We start from the raw sequence: 18,314 nt of genomic DNA on the forward strand, positions 1-18,314 counted from the left end.
TTTTAAGGTATTAATGCTCATGAAAGCATTGAGAACAGCTCATTACTCACCTGGTCCAGTTTCATACTATTAAAAGCCCTTTCAGACACGCATTGAAGAATAAGAGATGCAAAGCCATACCTTCTCATCCAGGTGTGAAAAGGTGTTGGGGTTTTATCATTATTTTAAATGAAAATTTAGTTGAGGTTTCCTAGAATCAGGCAGATTTTCAAAAGCACACATAGTTTATAAGAAGCCTCAGAAAAATAATGGGAATTTTGTTCTGGGGTACAGACTTTCAAAGGTCCTCAGGCACCTTCTGAAGGAGGCATAACAACTCAGTTTCTCACTTACTGTATTTTCTACAGACTCTGTATATTCTGTTGCGCTAAAGAGTAAAAGAAGCAGGAAGGGTACCTCTACCTGGATGCTATCCTCTAGATCATGCTCAGTTGTTTGGATAGCAAGTGGAGAGGACTATGTCTACCTTGCTAAGAGCAACTGAACCAGCTGAGCTTTCCACAGATGAGTGGCAAGAAGAAACCATCTAAATTGGGGCTTCTCGGGAGAAGCAAGAGAAGCAGGCCTGCAAGCACTCTAACCTTAAGCCCTACAGACAATTATAAGCTTTTCTGGAACGTTCAAGGGCCTGGGCACAATCCCCCCCCCCCCAAATCTGGGATGCCAGCCAAAAATGAACACTGTTGGAAAGGACATATGCTGTGGTTACTGCAACAGGATTTGCTTGCAAACTTTCCTTCTACCCTCTTTCAGTAGCTCCACAGTCCTTTTGCTTAGTAAGCTACCATTTTTAGTTTAGTTTTGTGCATTTTAATAAAACACTTTGTTTTCCAATAAAGATAAAGTGGGGAATTCTTTTGACACAGAAAAGGAAGGAAGGAGACCAATTTGGGATCTCATCACACTGTTAAACATATCACCTGGTGTTAATTCGACTTTGAAAGAACTGAAGTGGCTCAGATCCCCTGACTGTCACTAAAACCAAGTAGGCTTACAATCCTAACATGCTTAATCTTTCAAAAAAGCTTTTTAGATACCTATCCACAAATGCATGTTCCACTAAATAATGTCAGCTCTCCATACTTAAGTATTCTGGGATGCATCCAAATCATCTATGCCAAAGAGATTCCCAAGCTAAGATTAAACTGAACATACTGTAAATCCAGCTGCCAGCTTACAGTGCTGTGCAGATACACTGCTTCAGTCCAAACAAGCACAGCCAGCTTTGTCTGCAGGCCTCGTTGCAGGCTTGCAGCAGCGGCTTGCTGGTCTGAACAGTGTTTCACATGTGGCGATGCTGCTTTCAAACCTATGCCACAGACAGTATTTCCTGGTATCTGGCTCCATAATAATACGTGCATAAAACCAGAGAAAAATTCACTCTACTCTTCAAAGGCATATCATAAGGACTCCTAAAAATAAGAAACAGCAAAATAGTTTAAAAGGTACTGAATATCTTACCTATCTTTACTACCATGGAAACAAGATCTAAAATCAACCGTTCAAATTAGTATTTTAAGAAACTTATTATATGCAACCAAAATATGTATTTTCATAGATTAGAGAGAATTTTTACTACAGCTCTGCAACAGCCAGATCATTTTCTCATTCAAATAAGTTACCTGGGGTAGATGGGGAAGTGAGCTTAGAATAAAAATATGTTTAAAAAATTATGAACAATGCTAATTAAACTGTGATGGCTATTTAAAAGAAACCAAACCCTCAGCTACATTAGAGTTATATTCAGAGGGAAAAAAAAAAGTAAAAATTGGTAAAAACATACATTTTACTAAATTACTCTTTCCACAAGCATTTCTATACAAATACTATCTCTACAGCTCTATACAATACTCACAACGGTCCATCTAACAAGCTTGACAACTGATGTCCTCTATACACAAAAATGTTACAGCACCAAAATGCATTGTAAACTTCTTTACAGCTTGACAAGAACTTACTAAGACTTAAATTTCTTTCTTTCAAGACATTTAAGGAAAGATGACAACTTCAGGATCGTCATGATTTAAGCAAGTGCAATATTGAATTCCATCCTCTTAACTGGTAGTCATTTTGAAGCGTTACAGATTATTTACCATTTGTACTATGGTATGGCCAACATGTCCTACCACAGATTCATACCCTATGTTTTTCTATGCCAGAAGTGTACTCATCTCCAGCCCCACCCTCTGCTCTTCCTGATTGGACTCCCCACAGGGACCTGGACTTGATCCATCACCTCGCTGTGCCTGTGACTGTTGATTGACCTTGTTACCACCCTGCTCAGGTCCTGTGGGACTGTGCCCTGGTCAGTGGGGACACTGCCCTGCCAGTGTTGAGGTCACCCCCGGCTCAGCCCCATCACACTGCTGCTTGATACAAACAATAATAGCTAACAATTTTACTACACCTAACAAGGTATTTAATGGGATGCAGTAAAACAGGAGCATCACTGACAGACATGATGCAAAACCTCACTGAAAAACAAACCCCTACTTTCAGAACAGATCTCACTCTCAAGGGCTTCCTCTTGTCATCATATCTCTTCAGTATTTGCAATCAACAACATGTCCCAAGCCACCATGAGAATTTGAGCATGTGGATCATTTCAACTTAATCAAGTGAACACTTCCCACAGACTGTATTAGCAAAAAGATGACATAATAGCTGCAGCTTCTGTCAAGTCCAAATTTCATCTTAGTTCACATGGATAGAAAAAAATAAACTTATGCTTTACACTGGATTAGTTTTAAATATTGCAATTCAAAAGTATACAGAAATTAATAACATGCTATTACCATTGGACTGAGTTGACCAAGAGGTGAATTTAGCCTTAGCTGCTGAGTAGCTCCAACTCAACAGAGACTAAGTGGGTAAGAACAGATGATTCTGGGACCAGGTAGCTGAAGAGCACAGGAACCAGCAGAGCCAGGGCTTTTAGGAACTCGAGCATCTGCCTGATATAGAGCTCAAAAGAGCTAAATGAAGAAGGAATAACTGATTCTAAGCTGCAGGGTAGGAACCCTACCATTTGACACCAAAGCCACATAAAATAACCATTCCCCGTTAGCTCCGACATCACTGCCAGGGGCATAAGAGGAGACCTGAGCTCTCAACACTGTGAGATCTCTATGGTATTCACTACATGCACACTGCCTAGGGCAGGGCCAGCTGCGAGATTCGGAACAGACCCAGGTTTGTGGCTTAGACAGGCTGACTCATACCTATGAACTCTCTATTCCTGCTTTGGACTCTGCTTCATACTTTTTTGTAGAACTCAGCAAAAATATTTCTCCCTCACCCCTTGCTACCAGATGCTTAAATCTATTCCTGGCTCTACCACTTGTTTGTCTTGGCATTCACATAAACGCCACCAATTCCCACATCAGGGTAAGAGAGTTGCTTATAGGAACAGTCAGTGCAGAATATAAAACAAGAACAGCTGACTTCTTGGTGGGTAGTGTAGCAGTAATAGATATCCATTACAATGACAGTGACATGCTCTGGGGAAGAGATTTTCTTCCAGATGAGCAGCCTACCAAATGTAAATCATGTTTCCACAAGAGGAAAGGTTTCACAAAAGGAGAACTTGGCAAAAATTAATTTTAAGACATGCCAGTAAAAGCAGCATCAACTTGGTGAAAAGTAAGGCAGAAAAATATTTAAATGCATCATCTAACTTACTGGGCTGACCTATGCATGCTACTCTTGCTTCTGAAAGGGTTTTCACTGTACCCACTTTTAGCCATGACAAAAGGAAGTTAAATATGCAGCTCAACATGTAGTTTGTGGAAAACAGTATTCTGTATTCAAAACCATGCCATGGAAAGAAATTCTGCTTATGTTTTAAATGCACTGTGAACAAAGATTTCAAAACAAGTTTCTTTCAAAGTTCACCAATGCCCCCTCTTTGCTTGCAAGGAATAGAAAAAGAGAGCGCTCTCTGTTAATCTCCTGTGGGTATACATGTTAGTTAATAAACAGCAACTCCAAAAATAAAGCGATAGCAAAACACTTACAAAGCACGACATAACAGTTCTGGCAACTACTAACGGAGGATTGATCACAACAGTCACCTCCCACTCCCTGGAGGAAAACTGATTTTAAGTAGGCTTAAAATGTATTAAATACTCCTAATCCTTGTACTGCTTTACTGGAACTGTAAAGGAGAAGACAGTCAAAGAAAATTGGTAGTGAAATGACATTCAATGTTTCAAAATAATATGAAAGAAATAAATTGTTGAAATATGCAGTTCTTCATCTGCAAAGGTAAACTGACAACCTGGGAATATGAATGGACCAAGTACCATAATTTGAATAATTTATTCTGAATACTCAAACTGTCAAAGATGAGCTGTTCAGAAAATTTTAAATCACTCTGAGAAGAACTTCCACTAAAGCAAACCTCCAATACATTTTGAAAAGGCCTCGGCATTACAGAGTATAATCACTATTCACAAAAAATATACCTACCACAAAATGGAGTTAAATTCCCAATTTTTGTCATTTTAAACATCAATACTAGCGAAGACCTGTTGTCTTGCCTGATGTGCTAATTACTCCTATAGTTATTCAATATTTAGTAAACAAAACTCAATAGCTTGCAGTTGAACCAGTGCCTGTGGGTACACTGAGACAGTTGTAAGTTGTCAGCACAGGAAAGATTTCAGCAGATATAACTGGAGCCGAGCTATGACACCTGAACGTGTGCACAGACAACGCAATGAAAAACAAAATAGTTCTGATGACTACATAGAAGTCCTAAGAACAGTGAGACAGTTAATGATGAAAATAAGGGGAAAACACTTCTCATCCCTGAAGGTAATTTAAGGACATCTATTTCACCTCCCCCCAAGAGCACCAATACCAGGTTAGGATATTTTTCTAGACAGCTGACAGCACAAAAACATTTTAAATAATTCCAACTCTATTGCTTCCTAACTGTATTTTCTATCCTTAAGAATAAATTAATCAGTTTCTAAAAGGACAACTTTCCTCCCCTACTTCCACACCAAATTATCTCCTGCTTTCTGGCACTTTGATTTTTTTTCTTAAAAGATGTGATTAAAAAAAAATACTGAAAAAGTAGAATTTCAGAGATCTTTAACAAAAACTCTGCTTAAGTACTGGCCACTGCTGATGTCTGTGCTCATGAATAGAAGTGTAATGATAAGCTCATCCATTTTACAGCTTCTTCATTTCTCCTCCATGAAAAACACATTAGTGTGAATTTAAATCTGTGGTATAAAAATAGCATTAGACACCAAATTGATTCCTGACTTTTCAATGAAATCGTTAATACCAAAATCCTAAGAATGTATAATTTCAGAATGAAAATGAACAAACAGGCTTGAATGAAACAAAAATAATTTCCATTAATTTAGGCCTCTTTTCCCATCTCATGAATTTATAAACTAAATCAAATTGTCAGCTAAGAAGTGATACTTTCTTGCACTAGTTTACATTTTGATTTAAACAACTTACGACAGCGAGTTGAGCACCAACATGTAATAAGCCAGCTGCTAACATGAAGAACAGGAGGAAAACCACAAATACAAGTTACAAAAAAAATATTTCATATTCCATCTTGTTGAAGACATTTATTAGCTGAGTATAAGTTAATTTTCTAACTTCTAGTTCTTACACTAGAAGTGTAGTCATCTGCTCAACTTTAAGTCTTCTTACCTGACAAGAACAGCAGCTATACTCTTCCAGGCAATTTACCCTTTCTTGAAATATAAATCTGTTATGCTCTGAAAATATTCCTGTTGTTGCATTTAATAATGATTCTTGGGACAGCTGATAAGACCAAATAAGCCTTAGTCTTAATTGGCTGTATCTCTGAATACAAAAGAAGGAAATTTCTATCTCTGGCAACCAAGCATGCAAGTCATGACAGAAAAAGAGGAATAGTCTAAAAGTACATTATTAAGCTGTGCCATATTAGTCAATTTTCCTCCATTATGGAGAAATTTGAGGATAGTACTTGGACGACAGCATTCAGAAAATCCTCAAGTGTGAAGTTCTGCCAGAAGAATAAACCAAGTCAGCTACAATTGGGACTCTCTGGATACTCTTGCACTTGCACCCTGCTGCACGCTTCCCACCTCAAAGCCAAGGAGCACAGCAGTAGTCAGTAAGTCCCTTTCTGATGCTATTGCTGAAACTTTCCTGGATTGTACACAGTTCCCAGGGGATTTCTATGGCCCAAACTAACCCCTTTCTCCAAGTCTAACCAACGCAATCCTAAATGGCACAGGAATGCCCTGAATGATCCAGAACTTGCCAGGGCTGTGCACACCAAGCTGTGGGCTTTCCTTTCGGGTGGCCTCAGAATCTGACCACATCTTCAGAGCCACATCTAAACTCAACCTAAAACAGCCCATGCAACAGTTGTTTATCTGGATGACTTAGAGAAGCATCAACAGGAAACACCTGGGCTCCCAAATCAGTCCAGGTGCGGGAAGACAGGGTTGAACTATACAACATTCTGCAATGCAGTAAATTCAGTCTTCAGCCCTTAGTAGCAGCCCTAGCACTGTGCAGCCATGTGGCATACACAAATCAATACAAACCTACTCCTCTTGTTAAAATTTGTACAAAACATTCTGAAAGGGTAACTTCTTCTGATAGAAGTTACTTAATCTGGCAGATATTAGATCTAATGTATCACCTTTCCTCCTACATAAAAACATAAAGCCAGAATAAACTCCACACTGCGTGCCCTAATTTGACAAAACATTATGTGCCTGGGCCTGATCCAGATCAGATTTGTATTGCCGGCTAATCTAATGTTGCACAGACGCAGTATTAATGATCACAGAAAAGCATCAGCGCACACAAATTCAACAAAAGACTACTGATGCTCAAAGCTACAATCGTATTAGCCATCTAGATTGCATCGGTAGCTCATATCGCTAGACTGAACTGCAATCCTCGGCCGACAAGTATCTAGACTTAAGCATTCTCAGATGCATACATGGTACCTGAGAAAGTGGCAGTATCTGTACAGTAAGAGCAATTAGTTTTACAATTGAAGAAAAGTTGGTGATTCAGAAGCAAAAGTTGATTGAACTCCTCTCTCTCTTGTACAGAAAGATAATATTTCATTCAAAGATTTATTTATTGGCTGCAATACCTTAACTTACACTTTATCGTATAGATAGACAACATACCACATATCTCCATTGCTACAGAAACCAGATTCCAGATTGGTGAAGATATATTTGAAAAGGAATACTTTCCACAGCTGATGAAAAACATTCACAAATACTTTAGGAAGCTGTAAGATTGTCTAAAGATGTGAGAAAAATCTATGTGTGGACACATAGGCATATAGATAACTGCATAACTTAGACTGGAAATCGACTGAAGCAGTTTCTTTCTGGAAACATTCCACAGGAATGATAACAACATATAAGCTAGTAATTTGATTTTTTTTTCCATTATAGAAATGTAATTGTTAACTGCTACAAAAGAAATAGTGCACCAAGCAAAAGTTAAATGCAAAGAGTCCTCAAACTGCACTTATGGGGAAACTAAGAAATATCAATATAAAATTACAGTACATAACAGCTTGGTCTCTTTTCCCTTTCCACATCCACACAAACATCCCAGACTTGAGAGATGTTTTTCTCAGAATCACTTGAAATAGCAAAACTAAGATTACTTTTCTTTCATAATGCCACATAATGCTGATTTTTGAATGATATGAAGTAATAGGTGAAAATATGTTGTTTTAAAATTAAAGATTGGAGAGGCTCATAAAGACAGTAGACTATAACTTACAAGAATATATAACTTCATAAATTCTAACACCTCTATGCAACATGCTAGCATCTGTACAGCTTAAAAGAAAATCAAGTCCTCCCTCCTGCCACAAGAAACCCAGAGCTAAGGCTGAAAGCTCTACTATATTTTAGTCCTGTTAATCTCCATGGAATAGCTTGAAGTCTTGCTTGTGCTGAGTACATAAGGCTGTCTTCAGCTCATCTTATTTGTAACTCCATCCCCCCCCCCCCCCCCCCCCCCCCCCCCCCAACTGACTCATCACATTCCTGGTAAACAGAGAGCTACTGCAGACAATGCAACACGTCAAAGGAGTGAGCCTTACGCATGATATAAAGACTTAACAGGCCTACAGACACGTGAACCTCCATGCTCCACGTGAAAACCTACGGAAACAGCTATTTCACCAGGCTTAGACTGCTTCTTTCCACTGGTGATGTCTCTGGGACAGCGTGCTACACTACCATGAGACAGGCGTTACCTACCTTCCTTCCCACTGCTTCTTTTCCTAACAAAGAAGAAAGCAGGAGCTTGAGATGCACTGTTTTACTTGTCAGTATATAAAATAAACATGAGCTGTTAATTAGATGTACGCGACTTTGCAAAATTTTACAGAACAGTCTTCTAACTTATCTTGATTTGTACATTCACCACTCACGTGTAAAGAAAGTTATGGGAACATACAGGACACTAGCAAGTCGAAACTCCTTTATACGTTTGACACATCTCATCTCAGCCTGCTCTCCCTGCTAAAGCTTTACAGGGCCAAACGCCAAGATTAATTGCTGCAGATTTTAATTCCACTAATTAGAACTCAGCAACTCTTAGGATATAAAATAACACAACACTTCTCACAATTAAATCTGAGTATTTGTTGAAAAAACACAGTGGGTTTCAATAACCCAAACACCACCTTCACTAGACTTGAAGTGGACTTTTGAATGTTTAAAAAACCCGTTAAATGGTATTTTAAACCAATTATATAGCCCTGGCGGCATGTTCAAAAGTCAACTCCAAAACCAAAAAATTCTCCCATAAAAGAATTTCAAAACAGCAATAATATCAGAGACAATTTCTGTAGGAAAGATGTATTTGAAGAAATTAAGATACTGAAATGCCTTCTCATCCTTCAAGTCATTAATTCATCCTTTTTCTGAAACAGAAGGGAAAAGTAGGAAAAGACCACACAGCCGCAAGTCTTAAGAAATGCTATTCTCAATACACCTGTGTTCAACCACAACAACTTTTCAAATCAGAAAATGGTATTTTACTAAATCTATTTTTCCCCTTAGCCAAAATGTCTTAAGGCAGCCAGACTGGAATCAGCACATGATCCACGCAGGAGATGATAGCAGGACCCTTAATCTTTAAGGCTCATTAGTTCAACTCCATCCCACACTGGTAGTCACTGCAAATTTTATTAAGTAATGGTTGTTCGGAAGCCATCACACACAGTCCATCGGAAATGTATTAGACACTTAAGCCTGCCTCAGAAGAGAGGCTACAGGTTTTGTGCCTCTAGAGAGATTTTCTTCAATATCTGTCAATTGCCCTGAAAACAAGTTAAAATAGTTTGGTACGGCACGGAAATTTGCAGTGACATTGTCAATGTGCCTTAGTAATCAGGTCCATTCTTCCAGCATTACATACAATTAAACTGAAAATAAATTAGTCCAATAGTAGCAGGGGAAAAAAAACCACACCCTGGTTTCCTGCATATTTGTGCCCTATTTCCCATTTAATCCCTCACCGCAGGGAGTTCTTGATGGGGATTCGCAGAGTGATCACACATCCTCTGCCTCCCCAGGAAGTGAGGCTGACAAGAGATTGCTGCCAAGATAGCAGGAAGATGAAAAGATATAAAAATAATACCAAACCCACCTACAGCCATGAAAGCTAATCCCCACACTTACCTGTGTTTGCATAAATACCAAACATCCCCAATGAGGATTACAGAGATTTATGTATGAAGAGGAGAGAGAGACCATAAGGGCAGGGGGGGAGAAACAAAACAAAACCAAAACAAAACAAATTGAAAGCAGAACAACATTTACTGATTTACCTAGGACAGGCAAGAACACAAACAAAATATTCATAACTACAGAGTTTTTGTTATGAATGCATTACCAAGACACCAGTTCATATTCTTCTTCACATTAGGGTAGATTTTTTAGAGTTACACTGATCTCTATGTCGGCACCTGGCTAGCATACTGACTATTAGCTATGTATACAACTCATACCCAAAACAAGTATCTGTTAAAATTTGAATAGTACTTGCCCATATTCTATTAAGTTTTTAGCTATCTTGAAATGAGACACGTAAAGGCAAATATCAAGCAGCAGGTGACAGAGGTACAGCTATTCTGTCTGCGCACCCCCGTTGTACGCAAGGTCACCCAACATCCTGCAATACTGCAGCCTGTTTGCTCCCTCACCCCAACCTCTGCATTTTATTCCAAATTCTATTTTAATCAGTCATATTTAGCAGATCTCAATTTTGCCTCTTTTAGAGGTCATTTCCCAATAGTCTACTTTCCATTAAAAACCCTTTTTAAAGATTCAAAGCCTTTTAGCATTTCAGTATGCTCATCTTAAGGAAATCTACATGAAAGCCCCCAAAAATTTGGGGTGCAGTTGCAATGAAAAAGTCTGAAGTATGAATAAGTCTCATTCATTCAGTCTTTAAAACAAGTTAAAACCAAGTCTCAAATTCAGTAATGAAAAAAATCCATGGGTGAAAATAACTCTCTGCCTATAGAAAACCCCCGCATATCTAGAAGAATTAAATTTTACCTTTAATATGATCTGAAGTACTATCACCCATTCAGTTAAACAAAGCAAAAATGAAAAAATAATTCATTTGTACCTCAAGAAATGTAAAGTTCACCCCATCTAGGATTCTTCACAGCAACACAACTATAATCTAACATACTATTGTACCTAAATTAATTGATATAAAGAGATATTAATCCAGTGGTGGGAAACCGTCAAATCCTAACACCTATGCTGAACTCTCAAGGAGATCAGGCATGGTAACTCTGTGTCTAACTATGAAAACAAGGAATAGTTATTTTGTAAAATATTTTTATTCCCGTAGATTCGCTGGTCTCCAGACTTTTCACGAATTAGAAATGATTGAACTCAGTATGCTTAGAAGCAACATTCAACACAGTGGAACTACAGATATACTTCTAAAGAGCAGGATTTTGTGTTTTTTTCAGTTGCCAGAACGTGATGAATATGTGCACTGGATGAAATGAAATGTCACACAGAGATACTAACTCACTGTTTCGAGATCTTCATTCTAAAACCTTGGAAGAGACAGTCCAACATCAAAAACAGACCTTTGAAAGGTGCAGTGCAGTGCAAGGAATTAAAATAACCTGATTAGATGTCACACTTTAAGTGATGTAGACACATTTGTATATATTGGAACAAAAACAGGTGGATTGTCTCTCTGCATCTATTGGCAACTCCAATACAAAGTTTCTTTGGTCATTGGAAATGTTGTATAACATACAACCTGCCTATCATCCAAATGTCCACCACTACAGCTTCGCTATCACTTTTAACAACTATATAATGCCGATTTTGAGACTGAATGGCAAATGATGTGAAATAATTTTTGATAAACTATTCTAGTGAATTCACACACACAGTAAATACACTCACCCCATTGATCCTCGCATCGATGTCCATGATTTTTACTTTCAGGCTGCATGTTCTGTAGCACAGCAACATCCAATCCTCGTACCAAAGCTCCCAACATACCAAAAACTAGTATTAAAACATTTTCTTACCACAACACACTGCTTCAGCTGACCCTCCTTATTACCCTTTACATCCTCTGTCTGTTTCCTTCTCAAGATTTGTACAAAGGTTTTTTGGTGGCAGAGCTGTTTTGACTTATTTGTAACCCCTTACCCTGTATACGGATTCATCTTCTAATGCACAGGAAGGATGAAAGGCTACAGGAGACGAGCTCTGGCAACCAGACCATTTCTACTGAACGTAACAGGGGTCATTCTGTAAATCTAACTCGGGCCCTACTGGTGATGAATCAGCTCTCAGTCTGCTGCTTTCACTAGTCGTTTTAAGCTGTAGCTGTAGTGTAAAATATGTAAGGAAATCGGCCGAGGGCAGTGCTGTAGAGCACAAATTGATACTGTAGCCAATAAAAAGTGTCACACAAATGAAAGTGTACTCATCAGAATACAGTAGTGGCTTGCCTAGAACCAAAAATCAGTATATTAAAAGAGCATAACTAACAATAGCGTATTAATATTTTGCAACACTGATGGCATAGCGAGACACTACCTACAAACATCTTCTGTAAGCATGTGAACATGACCACAAAAAGAGGAAAAAAAAGAGACGGGTGCAGTTGCATGCAGGAAGCATCCAAGTAACAAAGCGTGACCTGATCAGTTAGTCTTCTAATTCCCTGATACGTGTGTGCGTGTGTGTGTGCACGTGCACATCTGCACATGGGTGTGGACTCATACACATTCAGTTGCAACAATACCCATCATTCGGCACGGATCCAAATTCGACTATAGCAAGCTAAAGCATTTGCCCTGAACCTGAAGACATCTGGAAGGGCGCGCACACAGAGCTGGAAAACAAAATCTGCTGGTAGCTGCTCCGCATCCTTTGCTGTGACTATTTTTGTTTTAAAATATTTACATTCAGTTTCAGCAAGAGTCATGGAAAAACAATTATTTAATATGAAGTACACAAGTAGCAGCATTGACTCAACCTCTGAGCTTCTACACTGTACTGAGATTTCACGTTCATTCATTTCAGTCACACATGGTTGTGGGGAGCATACAACTTGCCACTTCAGCAAAGACAGCGAAAGGTTTAAGGATATTTCAACTCAAGAACTGGCTTCCCAGGAGATCCATTTACTTAGTACATATTGTGACTTACAGATGAGGTGTGCCGCTTCCATTAACTACAATGCAAATTGAAGTTTCTTCCAATTTGACTTCTTTAATGGGAAGTTAATGGTTCATAAGAATTCATAGTGAAATAGACAAATTAAATAATTGCAGACACATGCAAAGCTTTTAGGAAATTCACACCTCTCCCCACCATACACAATTTAACCATTTTTCTTGCAGGAACAGTTACATTTGAACAGAAATGTTAACTTTCTAGTTTTAGCAAACACCGAATCAAGCATTAAAAAGCTGAGAAACAAAGTTTATTATGCCACTCAATTAGAGAGCTGCAAGCTCTTTATTTCTCTAAATTTTTGTTTATATTTCAAATGATTCTATGGTCAGCGTCTAGCCTTAGTTTCAGCTGTTCTTCCCACCACATTCTGCAGATGAGTAACTCGAGTGCCGCTAGCACATAAGAATAAAGTGCTTCAGAACATGCCAGCGCTACCTATGTATAATCAAGAATACTTGATGCCTTCCCAACAAGGTGATACAGATACAATTACTTCATAAGCATCAAATCCCAAGACTCCTTCTATAGTACATACATTGAAAAAAGATAAAGAAAGAAAAACACAGTATTGATTCTGGATGCTTGAACTATTTAGGTACCGTATTTCTTAAACTATTTTAACGATAGTTAACTAATACTGCAGCATAGATTACACACAAGTTCTGCTACTAAAAAGTAAGACCTATCATGGATGTTGTGATGACACACCATTTAAACACTCTGAAAGAAAAAAAAAAAAGACTTGGAGGTTTTTCACTTGATATAAGCATAATAAAAACATGATACAGCTTTCTACTTAAATGAATATTGCACTGTGTAAGTTACTTTTATGGCACTCAGGCTGCATTACAAAAACCAAAACAAACAGAAAAAAGAGTCCTACTCAGCATGTGGACATGATTACCAGGGGAATTTCATTTTGCTGAGACCAATCATTATTTTTTAGTTTCAGCAGACGTGACTGCAAGAAAAATCAGCACAGGTAGAAGAAAACAGCCTGTTTTTAAAAGCCACACCAGTACCAACTGAGTTCTTCAGCACATAGGCGTATTAACAATTGTTTTTTTGGTTCTCTTACCAGTAAAACCTGCATACTTTTATCCGTGTGACCTTGAGCAACTCCAACAGCAAGCAGTTCCCCCAAAGATAACAGCAGAGAGGTTCCACCAGCATGACCCGGACTTCGTTCACCATTTCAAGCACCCATATATGATAAATCACAACCACACGCAGCACACAACTGTGCCTAGCTGATGAGGTTAAAAAAAATCATCACAAAATAAAAATCAGGAAAGACTAGTAACTTCATATCAGGAGTAACAGCCACCTATACAAAGCATTGACTCCAACGGAGTAAAGCACTTCATCACGTTACAGTATGCTGCATAAATGCCATGGTAAGACTACAGAACAACAATTCGAGAATTGTATGATTTCACAGGATAATTAAAGAAAAAAAATTCATTTTCTTTTCAAGTTTCCATGACTACATGCAAGCAAGTTTTGCCATTTCAGAGGTGTCCATAATCTCATGTTATTAACCTTCAAGCGAAACAACAAGCAACCTTCTAAAAGCTGCATGTGAAACCCAGAAGACAGCAATGTTAACACTCCTATGAAGCTTCAGAGAAAGAAGGTTTCAGCTTTACCTAACCACACCAAAAACAGACTGACGAGAATTTTGTTCTCCAGTAACATCATACTGACATAAGAAGTCAGACAGTAAAGAATAAGCTGCAATATTAGCAACAATGGAGCTAAACTACTGTTGTATTACAAATAATTGTGGTCTAAATACTTGTTAAAACTTAATGTATATTCATAAGAGCTATCTAGAGTCAAAAAGCAATGTCATCAAAATGTATAATTTTCAGGAAGAAATGACACCTCTCAGCATTTTGGATCACTGTGACCTTTCCACCCACAACCTCCATTAACAGGTTTTCAGAGACCACTCCTCAAAGTCGAAGCACAGGGGTCCTCACTGCCAAGCCGGACACTCCACTCCCCCACATGCGCCTCTACACCCTGATCGGCTAATGTGGGGTAACCGAAGGGGTGTCGCGGAAAACCGAGGGGCACTCACCGTTCCGACTTTCTTCATCAATAGGAACTATTGTGGCTGGAGGACCTGTTCTGGCCAATTTGCAATCTATAAAGATGAAAAAAAAAGTTATTTCTAATTCCAGAAGAAGTATCTGGGGGTTTTGTCGCTGTTTTTTAAAACAAGTCAGCATATTCAGCACACTGAAGACAAGTATTCACTTAAATATGATGTATGTATGAGCTACAACTGTTAGCTAAGTTACACTCACAGAGGATCAAAAACTGAGCTGTTTTCCTATCCCTTACTCAGATAAACTTCATAAAGCAAAGGAAAATCTGATGACAAAGGATTTAACATCTCAGATGCTGATCCATATTTAAAACAAACACTGAAACAGCAAAAACTTAATATGGTTTGTTCTGTTATCTCTTATGTGAGCCTTCCTTTCCACGTCATGAACACACACACACCCCCCCTCCAAATTGTCATGTACCACCACAATACAGTTTGATGGCTACACTATAAACCTGTTCATGTCTTACTCTAGAGATACCACCAGCGATCTCAGTGAAGCATAAGTCCTTCAAGACAGGGATAATAGATGGTAATTTAACCCAAAGAAATAACAGAGGAATGCTTAAAAGGTATAAATCATAATTAAAGCTTCACAACAGAAACAAACATAATTTGAATTAATTGCAACAAAAGGATCTAATTAAAGAGAACGAACAGAACTTTAATAATGTTCTAAGGAAAATAAAAATTAAAAACAGACGAGCAATGTTCAGGAAGTCACATTTTGCCATCTTACCCTCATATTGCCAGTCTGGAGTCAAAAGTTTAGAGTCATCAATGGAAGCAGGACAGAATAACGAAAGAAAATAAGTAAGATATTGTTGGTTTACTCAAAAGATAGGTTCAAAGACATAAAGCAGTACATGCAGAGCTAGCAAATGCACAAGTGTAGTCTTAAAATATATAAAAAAAGCACGTATACTACATGTGATGACTGCACTTTGTGAACAATTTGGTTTTCTACATTAAATAGAAGAAAAATATTACCTCTTTAAAGCACACAGAAATAAAAGTTAATTAAGAAGTGCTTTTCATTTTCAAAGAGCCACACAGTACCACTGAAACAGGATGATAAGAGACAAGCATTCTCCTTCCCATTTCACCATGGAGAACTGTATATGATATTGCAGTCCACATTTTTAAAGATACTTAGACACTCCTCTGATCCTCCTGACACGGCCCTGGCCGTGGGGATGGCTACACCCCATTTGTAAGAAATGACAGCTTCTAACTGGTTTCTTGCCAAGGAAAGAAACGCTGGAGTATCACTGTGGGGTTGGGGTTTTTTTGAGAGGTCTAAAGATTTTACACAAAAATCCCTATAGAAAATCATCTGTAAATCATACACAAGAGCAAGCCGAGGTAAAATGCTATTTCCCAGCTTACAGTAAAAATTACACATTCATTGCCTTCAAGAGAATTGTGCTGCAGCTAATTACAGACTATAGTTACCCCAGCACAGACCAGACCTATGAAGGAGGATCAAAACAGTGAAGCATTTATTCAGATGTCTGTTTAGGTGAAGCCTCTAAAGGACATCTCCATGGCACAGTCATTTCCTCTAGCAACAGCTTTGCTATTCAGCTGATGCGAGTTCAACTGCAAGACCAAACTTCTGAACACCAAGGGTAAGGATTGATAGCACGGCATTCCTTGAGGCTGTTAATATTTATGAACAGCCTGAACAACACCTGAATTAATACTAATGATAACAGTCACACTGTAATCACTTTTTGTCTTAAAAAAATAAGAGGCAAACCTTGCTTTGAAGGTAAAATACAGAGAGCTTGTGTGGGTACCCGCTCACTCTCCCTCCTTACATCAGTGACACTGCTTGTACAGTTTCATGAACCCACTTGGTTTGCTATCTTAAGCAGTCTAAATAAAATTGTTTAACAAACAAATTCTCAGTACTTATTCCTTTTATTCTTATATACTCTAGTTTGATACACAGAAATTGAATATTTTCTGTTGATTATTTTAAAGCTTTTTTGTTCTGAAGGCTTTAACAGAGCAAACAGACCATCCGAAAAACTACACCTTTCATTGTAGTTTCCTATGAGCATATTCTGTGGGAAGATAAGCAATGTTTGCATATCTACATGAAATAAGGATATTCCCCCCCCCCCCCCCCACAAGGTTTCCCCCCCCCCCCCCCCGCCGTTCTTTTTCACTGGATGCTATAAAAATAACAGGACCATAACAGACGCAACTCTAAGCTTTTCCAGAGACGTGTTATAATTTTCTAGAAGTTTAGGATTTGGCTAACTGAATGACCCTTCAACAAACTTTTTGTTAGGGCAACAAAGCTCACAGATACAAACTTTTACTGAGACTTTGTTTTCATGATTGGTCCTGCTACGCACCATTGAACAGCGATCACTGCACACACAACCAAAAAGAAATCCAAAGCAGGGACAATTTTTGATTCTAAAAATTGCATGTGCCTTATCAAAAGAATAATCAGAATTTTTTTGAAAACTGAATGAGCTTTTTCCCCATCATCTATGTTTCCATTATGATGTTTTCTCCTTGCTGGGTGTCTCAGTGAAAAGTTCACCCAAATCAGGCTAACCTCTAGTTCTATTCTTTAATAAGCAAATTATCAAAATTACAAGTCAATCACATGTTAGCAGCCTTTTCACAGGATTGATTTTCCATCAAACACATCAGGATTTCCAGAATTATAATCAAAGCAGTTATGCGGTATGTTTAAAAACAATGTTCAGCATTGAAATCTGGATATGGAGTCTCAGAGAAAAGGCAGACTATATAGTTAATTTCAGCAATTTGCAGAGGATTTATTGCAAGTGTGAGCAGGTGAAGCAATAAAATTTATCATGAGATAAATTTCAATGAAAAGAGCAGCAATATCCAAAACTATTTCTATAGATAGGGGAGGAAAAAAATAAACAGGATGTGTAGTAGAAATCTTGCTGTGGATTACCCTCATGGCACCACTAAAAAATTTCTGAAGAAGCGTGTAGTTTTACTGCACAAATAAGAGTTTGCAGATTATTTCATACAATTGCAACCATGTCAGTACTAGCCAAATATGAGATTGCTTTTTCAGATGCCTGCGACCCCTCCCTCCCCTTTTCAAAGACCTAACCTAATTATGCCACAGCCTTATTTAGTTTCACATTCATCACCATAAACTGAACAGATAAATTTAAAATTGTAGTCTTACACAAATTTCCAAAAGGAGACAATTTTAATTAAAAACCTTAAAGACAAGTTACATGTTGTAAACACATGGGTGGTACCTTTTCTTTTTCTGTGCAAAATACAATCAATATAACAGCAGCAGCAATAAGACCAAGTGCTTAAGCACTGTGTTGTATCACCAGGCACCAGCCAGACCTGCTGGGAGATACTGGATACATGAAAAAGAACATGTTGTGGTTTAACCTGGCAGGCTGCTGCTCACCTACCATTTGCTC

General features: G+C 38.2%; 1 protein-coding gene across 3 annotated transcripts in view; it reads right to left on the minus strand.

Moving 5' to 3' along the window:
- Positions 1–18,314, minus strand: part of PCDH15 (protocadherin related 15) — a 387,556-nt gene that overhangs the window by 341,112 nt on the left and 28,130 nt on the right. For all 3 annotated transcript variants that reach the window (XM_009275078.2, XM_009275076.2, XM_009275077.1), the window contains exon 2: positions 14,836–14,901. In XM_009275078.2, coding sequence (XP_009273353.1) covers positions 14,836–14,901 — 66 coding nt within the window. The remainder of the gene's footprint in view (positions 1–14,835; positions 14,902–18,314) is intronic.

Source organism: Aptenodytes forsteri, unplaced genomic scaffold (genome assembly GCF_000699145.1).
Source record: "Aptenodytes forsteri isolate BGI_AS27 unplaced genomic scaffold, ASM69914v1 Scaffold320, whole genome shotgun sequence".
Lineage (NCBI taxonomy): Eukaryota > Metazoa > Chordata > Aves > Sphenisciformes > Spheniscidae > Aptenodytes > Aptenodytes forsteri.